Genomic DNA, 7,768 nt, shown 5'->3' on the forward strand with positions numbered 1-7,768 from the left:
TATATATATATATATATATATATATATATATATATATATATGTGTGTGTATATGTTTGTCCCCCCAACATCGCTTGACAACCGATGCTGATGTGTTTATGTCCCCATACTTAGCGGTTCGGCAAAAGACACCGATAGAATAAGTACTAGGCTTCCAAAGAATAAGACCTGGGGTCGATTTGCTCGACTAAAGGCGGTGCTCCAGCATGGCCACAGTCAAATGACTGAAATGAGTAAAAGAGTATCGATGTACATTTTACACACACATGGTGTTTGCTTTGTAACCATATGGTTTCAGGTTCAATCTGAATGTGCAGCATCTTGGGTAAATATCTTCTTCTATAGTCTCAAGCTGACGAATGCCTTGTGAGTGGAATTGGTAAGCAAAAACTGCTTAGAGACCCACCAGAGAGCCCTAACTCTTTTCCGATCCTAGACACACGGGACCCAATCACATTCGAGAAGCTGACAATCTCCATGTTGCTTTGTGCTGCAGCTAGGTCTGTGAGCAAAACATGCCTTTATAGTTTCTGTGCCAAACTGCAATATTGATGTTGTTAGTCTATTTAAAATAGAAATGAGACAAAATAAAACTTGGCACATGTTAGGTGACATCACATTTTATCATCTTACATTCATGACCCACTAAATTTGTTGTGTTGTGTGTGAGACACTTTTTAATAAATATCTTAATAAATAAATAAAAGATTATTGAATTTAATTGAGGCACATTGGGCATTTTAGTTAGAAATATATTAATAAAAGTAATGTAGAGGGATTTTAGAAGGATCTGAATCCATCATACTTTAAATTGATCTGATAGTGGTGAGGGCTCTCAAAATCTCAGGTGAAACTTCTTTTAAAGAAAGGGCCTACTAAAATTGCAGTTCGTCTTATAAATTTTCGAATACTACACACACATATTCTTACTATATCCCTTGCTATTTTAACCCTTTAGCATTTAAACTGGCCATGTCTGACAAAAATATTCTACTTGTCATGTTCAATCCAGCCAGATCTGAACTCTCAAAGCTACAAGATGATACATAATTAATTGAAAAAAATGTAAATAAATAAGCACCACATTTAACAGAGTAATCTGAATGCTAAAGGGTCAATCTATTCTTTTACTTGTTTCAGTCTTTTGACTGTGGCCATGCTGGAGCACCGCCTTTAGTCGAGCAAATCAACCCCAGGACTTATTCTTTGGAAGCCTAGTACTTATTCTTTCGGTCTCTTTTGCCGAACCGCTAAGTTACAGGGACATAAACACACCAGCATCGGTTGTCAAGCGATGTTGGGGGGACAAACACAGACATACAAACACATACACACATACACATATATATATATACATATATACGATAGGCTTCTTTCAGTTTCCGTCTACCAAATCTACTCACAAGGCATTGGTCGGCCCGAGGCTATAGTAGAAGATACTTGCCCAAGATGCCACGCAGTGGGACTGAACCCGGGACCATGTGGTTGGTAAGCAAGCTACTTACCACACAGCCCAACAATCTAATACTTTAGTAACGATTATCACATGAATTAGCCATTTACAGATGCTACCAGTAGCTGTGGAATTATGGTAAGCTCGTTTACAAGCTCTTTTTAATTGACATTAGCATCTATGAAATATAAACCAAGTAACACTGTTAACTTTGTTTTCTTTACCTTTTTTTACAAAACCACACCAATCTTGTTCATAGAATATCTGCATTTAATTTAGAATACCTCATCATGATCATATTCTTTTAATATCTGTTTTCCATGCTGGCATGGATTGGACAGTTTGGCAGGAACCAACCAACCAGAGGGACTGCACGGAGCTCCAATGTTAGTTTTGGCATGGTTTCTTTGGCTGGGTGCCCTTATTAACACCAACCACTTTACAGGATGTACTAGGTGCTTTTTTTTTTTTGTGATGGTGGTGAGTGGGGGTGGGGTACTAGCAGTAGTGAGGCCACCAAGTAACTTTTAAGACAAGAGCCTGCTCAACTGAGAGGTGGGTAGGGTTAACACACGGCAAGACCCAACATCTTAATTTCACAACCTTTGTGCTTTGTATATATGACTTCTTAGCAACAAATTTTATAATAATTACAAGCCAAACATTTAGCTATAGGGATTATTATGAAGAAATGTATAAACAGGAAACTATTGACTTTTTGCTGACATGATTTACAATTTCAATGGTTATAAATGGAAGCAATTATAGGTATTCTCAGCAAATGTGATTTTTAAAGAATAATGCGGCTTGCAATTGGGCTGGTTAATTATATCTAGTAACTATAACTAATGTTACTGTCAATTGTTTTTCTCGAAATAGTTGAACAGCTTGTGTTGTGTCTGTGCACAGCTGTTGCTTTAGCCTTCAGTTTATAACCAACAAAAGACTAAAAAAACGATCCTTTGTCAAACTGTGTTTAATTTATCTGATTCGCTTTATTTATTATTACAAATGCCAAACTGTTCGCTTTCGGTTCTTTGAAACATTTAAAAGTTTTGTTTATACATCTTATTCTCATATTAATAACGATGTAACTGAAGCTGCAGCAATTAGTTTCACAATTTACTGAAAAACTAAGTAAATCTCAAAATGAACAGTGCCACACCTAACTGGAATCAGAGACAATTCGGTTGTATTGGATAATTGGAATGATACTAAGTCTGTATTGTTTAACCTCAAATCACCTTTGATCAAGTGGAACTATGATCACTGCTGTTTCAGTTGTGACCATCCTGTGTATTCATCCACCCTTTTCAAGACTGTACTATGTGAGTTGTGCAAGATTTTTGGCTTGTTATTTCTAGCAAAACATGCAACCACGTGGCAGATCCTTCTTTAGTTCATATCATTCAGTTGTTATACAATGGTAGGAAGCATTATCCTGCACTAAATCGTATCTATACACCCAGTGTAATTGCTGTTATAGATGATGGAAATTTATCAACATTATAAAGCACTAAATTACTTAACTCTCCTTAGATGCCACACTCTACATTGATAAGTCTTTTACTGGACGATCGGAAACAACACTCTGCATCCTTACTGGATTTAGTTATGCGCTATACCATACAGAAGAGCTGTAAAGGGGAATGAACTCTCTCTATTATTAGGGTGACATTTTGTGATTGGGGAAAAGAAAAAACAGATTTGTTGTTTTGTTATAAAGATATTTGAGATCTAAAATATTTTTCACTATTGAAGTAGACAGTTTTTGTATATTGTTTACAAAATTTTTCAAACTTTGAAAGATATTCTAGGAAAATTCTTTATGAGCACAATATCTCAGCAACCTTTAACATTGTTCAATGAGTTAAAATTTTTACACCTATATTCTACTCTGTAATATAAATGGCAGAAACTATGTAGTATACAGTAGCTGGAGTTCATACACATCTTTATTACAGTGGTTGCTCGAATTGAACGCACTTTCATTTAAAAGAATGCTTTCACATGTATCATAGTGAAGTGGACATTTGAAAATTTTTGAAGTTGTCATGCTGGAGTACCCAGTCACATTGGAACTTGTAACATAACTTTATTTCTTCACGGATTTTCTAAAAACATTTGTTAATTGTGTATTGATCATTTTCACTGTCAGTATGAAGAGAGTATATATTTTACAATTAGGTAAGGACATGCAATTTTCATTTACTTCTAAAACACAATTTTACAGCATTCATTTCACTTGCTACAGATATAACATATCACTAACAGATGCACTGTTTATTTTCTGAACCTTCATTCAGTTATCTATAATTTGATATATAATGTACAGGAGCTCATTCATAATTAGAGCCACAATAAACAAAGTGATATCAAAGTCTCATGTGGCTATAGATATTAGCAAAAGAAGAAAAACCTTAAGAAAAAATAATTATTGTTTTATTATATCTATTAACAGTGGAGGCGCGTGGCTTAGTGGTTAGGGTGTCAGCATCATGATCGTAAGATTGTGGTTTCGATTCCTGGACCGGGCGACGCGTTGTGTTCTTGAGCAAAACACTTCATTTCACGTTGCTCCAGTCCACTCAGCTGGCAAAAATGAGTAACGCTGCGATGGACTGGCATCCCGTCCAGCTGGGGAACGCATACGCCATTGAAATTGGGAAACCGGGCCCATGAGCCAGGCTAGGCTGTAAAGGGCGCATTTATTATTTATTATATCTATTAACAGTTAAGGATATCAAAGGAAGTGACATTGAAACAATAGGAAGGTTGGAAGTGTTACATCATGCTGAGTGAGATATCATGTGATGACTATTGGTATAAAAATGGTTGTTATGGTTAACCAGTGAAGTTTGTCATATCGTCATCATCATCATCATCATCATCATTCACTTTTCCATGCTTGCATGGGTTAGATGGAATTTGTCAGGGCAAGATTTTATACAGCTGGAGGCTCTTCCTGTTGCCAACCCTCACCTATTTTCAAATTAGTTAATATTTCCACATGACCAGACATCTTTCCACCGAAGATTGAAAACAAATAACACTGATTGTACGACAGTGATGCTCCTTCACAACCATCACATGATGACAAGGAGGCACACACATACACACACACATATCAATCAGACTATCAGATGTTGTTATACACCACTAGTCACAATGCACTTCCAATTCATTCTTGAGTGTGCTCTTTCTTTCTATCTTGGCCCCATAAAGGCCTTTTAATGGAATTACAGCCTTCCTAAATGAATCAGTAGACCACATGTGCCCTGTCATTTCTCTGTGGCATGGTTTTTATGGCTGGATGTCCTTCTTTGTGCCATCACTTTACAGAGTGTACTGGATACATTTTATTGCACTGTCAATGCTAGAGAGGACTACTACAAAGTTGATAAGACTTAGCAACCCCCTCAGCTACATATCACCATTCTCTCATCGTTCACTTCACAGAGTATTCTGAGAGGAATTATAGTGGCACCAATACAGCTGGAGATTGTCTTGTACCTGACCAGTTTAGAGTCATTGCCTGCTGAGGAGCTGAATAGATGAAAACAATTGTGATAGAAGAACCAGGATGGGTGGGAGAGGAGACTAAGAGTGTGTTGGTAGAAGCAGATTGATTGGAATGAGTAGGTGGTGGAGGGAGTGAGAAAGAGAGAGATAATAAGACATGGATAGATGGTGAATAAACGATTGACTTTTCTACCAAATGGCCCAGGAAGAGAGCAAGGATGTACAGAAGTGATAATGATAGAGCAGATAAATGGTGGATGAGCAGACCTGTGATCTTGTGCCTTACCATCTCCAGTCTAAGAGTGTGCTATTAAAGCCCTTAAAGTTACTACTAATGGTAGACTTCACAATCTCTGATCTTCCCCATATACATAGCATAACAAACAAAAGATGTCTCTCAAAGACTAGCTTTCCTCTTCAGGGCCAGAGAATATTTCAGCATTGAGCAGCTGTTGATTCTCTTTATAAAGCTTAAGTAAGACCAATAGAGAAGTTTGAAATGCCATGAGGTACTTTCACTCATACACATGCACATAAGACAGGTTTCCACACAGTTTCCATCCAAAATATTTCACTGATAAGTGTTCAATAATTGTCCAAACAACAATAAAGCAAGGTTTTAGAAGACTCTTTAGCCTTACTGATGGCAAGGCAACCTCTACAGTGTAGGTGCCATGAAAAATGTATGCAGTATTCTTTAAAGTGGTTGGTGTTAGAAAGAACATTCAACCATAGAAACCATGGCAAAAATGAGACCTAGGAAGAAAGTATGGTTCTCCCAACCCATTGAATTCTTTCCAGCCCTCAAACCCATGCCAGCATGGAGAGCAGACATAGTGATTATTATGATGATGAAGGTTTTGTTTGACTTAAAGCTATTTTAGAAGACACTTAATTACCATGCTGTGCAATCAACTTGGAACCGTGTGATTCTGAAGCAAACTTCTCAACCACATAGCCATAACTACTTTCTTTCTGCTCACATTTAACGATGTTGCTGAAAGCAATAATTTGTCTTAAATGAAGGTTGGAGAAGTAAGAATAATTTGTTTCTCACTCCTCTCCCTGCTACTAGTCAGTCAAGAACAAAAAGTGTTCATTTTTTTGTGAAAACTCAGTTATATGGTATACTTGTCAGAAGTCTGTTAAAATTGATAATGAAAATTTAAAAAATTTTAATCTAGTAAAGAAGGCAAAAGATGTTATTAAAAATTTTCCTGAAGCTTAATTTTAAAATTACTGAATTTTACAGTTTGTTTGTTTTGTTGGTATTGTTTATTGCTTGTTTGTTTTTCTAATTTGCAATGCATTTTTTTTCATTCATACATATAGCTAACTCATCAAATATCTTAAATGTTTAATCTTATGTTTATATTTATATATTTTATGCAATATATTATTTGATAAACTTGGCTGTGTGTGTGTGTGTGTTGATAGTTAAATAGTAATTTTAACAAGATATATACACTTTATTGTGATGTCACCCTCAAGATTCAAGATAAAACAGATGATTTAGAAGCAGTTAGCTGTTGGGGGTCCTTATTGATGTTGTTTAGATCTAGAGAAATTTTTATCAAAGTGTCATTCCTGCCATGGCCATTCTGGAAGATTGCTTATTCTCAGATTTGATATTGTTGTACCTGGGGCCATGTCAGCCTACAAGCTTTTCTTCTTCTTCTTCTCTTTCCTTCTCCTTTTTTTTTTTTTTAGTAAGGTACAGTTTAGAAGAGATTTGCTTGATTCTATTTTGTATCCTATAATCTTGCTAAGGATTGCTATCGTTGTCTTGATAATCAGTGAGTAAATACACTGAATATCATCCAGTAACAAAACAAAATAGCCTGGCTTTCCGTCAGTTACGAGGATAAATGTTCCAGTTGATATGGTCAACAGAACAGCCTGCTCATTAAATTAACATGCAAGTGGCTGAACATTCTACAGACATGCATACTTATTTCTTTACTGCCCACGAGGGGCTCCACATGGAGGGGACAAACAAGGACGGACAAACGGATTAAGTCGATTATATCGACCCCAGTGCGTAACTGGTACTTAATTTATCGACCCCGAAAGGATGAAAGGCAAAGTCGACCTCGGCGGAATTTGAACTCAGAACGCAGTGGCAGACGAAATACCGCTAAGCATTTCGCCCGGCGTGCTAACGTTTCTGCCAGACATGCATACCCTTAATGTAATTCTCTGGGAGATTCAGCATGAAAGCAGAGTGTGACAAGACTGGCCGTCTGAATTACAAGTACAACTCAATTTTGTCACCTAAGTGAACTGGAGCAATGTGAAATAAAATGTGTCTTGCTCAATGGCACAACACACTTCTGGGAATCAAACTCACAACCTTATTCTTTTACTTGTTTCAGTCATTTGACTGTGGCCATGCTGAAGCACTACCTTTAGTTGAGCAAATCAACCCCAGAACTTATTCTTTGTAAACCTAATACTTATTCTATCGATGTCTTTTGCTGAACCACTAAGTTACAGGGATGTAAACACACCAGCATCAGTTGTCAAGAAATGCTGGGGGCGGGGGGCACACACACACATATATATATACAACGGCTTCTTTCAGTTTCCATCTACCAAATCCACTCAAGGCTTTGGTCAGCCCGTTGCTATAGAAGACACTTGCCCAAGGTGCCACACAGTGTGACTGAACCCGGAACCATATGGTTGGTAAGCAAGCTATTTACCACACAGCCACTCCTGCACCTTATGGTCATGAGCCAAATATCCTTTCCACAAAATAGCAGCTCTATAAATAAAATTAAATGCAAATATC

At 37.0% G+C, this 7,768-nt stretch overlaps 1 protein-coding gene across 2 annotated transcripts in view; it reads left to right on the plus strand.

The window, feature by feature from the left end:
* The first annotated feature begins 2,459 nt into the window (after positions 1-2,459).
* LOC106876806 (uncharacterized) overlaps positions 2,460-7,768 on the plus strand; it is a 119,250-nt gene continuing 113,941 nt past the window's right edge. Inside the window, exon 1 of one of the 2 annotated variants that reach the window (XM_052969292.1) lies at positions 2,460-2,780. In XM_052969292.1, coding sequence (XP_052825252.1) covers positions 2,715-2,780 — 66 coding nt within the window. In that variant the 5' untranslated portion in view covers positions 2,460-2,714. The remainder of the gene's footprint in view (positions 2,781-7,768) is intronic. The other variant, XM_052969293.1, reaches the window with a different exon arrangement.

Source organism: Octopus bimaculoides, chromosome 7, assembly GCF_001194135.2.
Source record: "Octopus bimaculoides isolate UCB-OBI-ISO-001 chromosome 7, ASM119413v2, whole genome shotgun sequence".
Classification (NCBI taxonomy): Eukaryota; Metazoa; Mollusca; class Cephalopoda; order Octopoda; family Octopodidae; genus Octopus; species Octopus bimaculoides.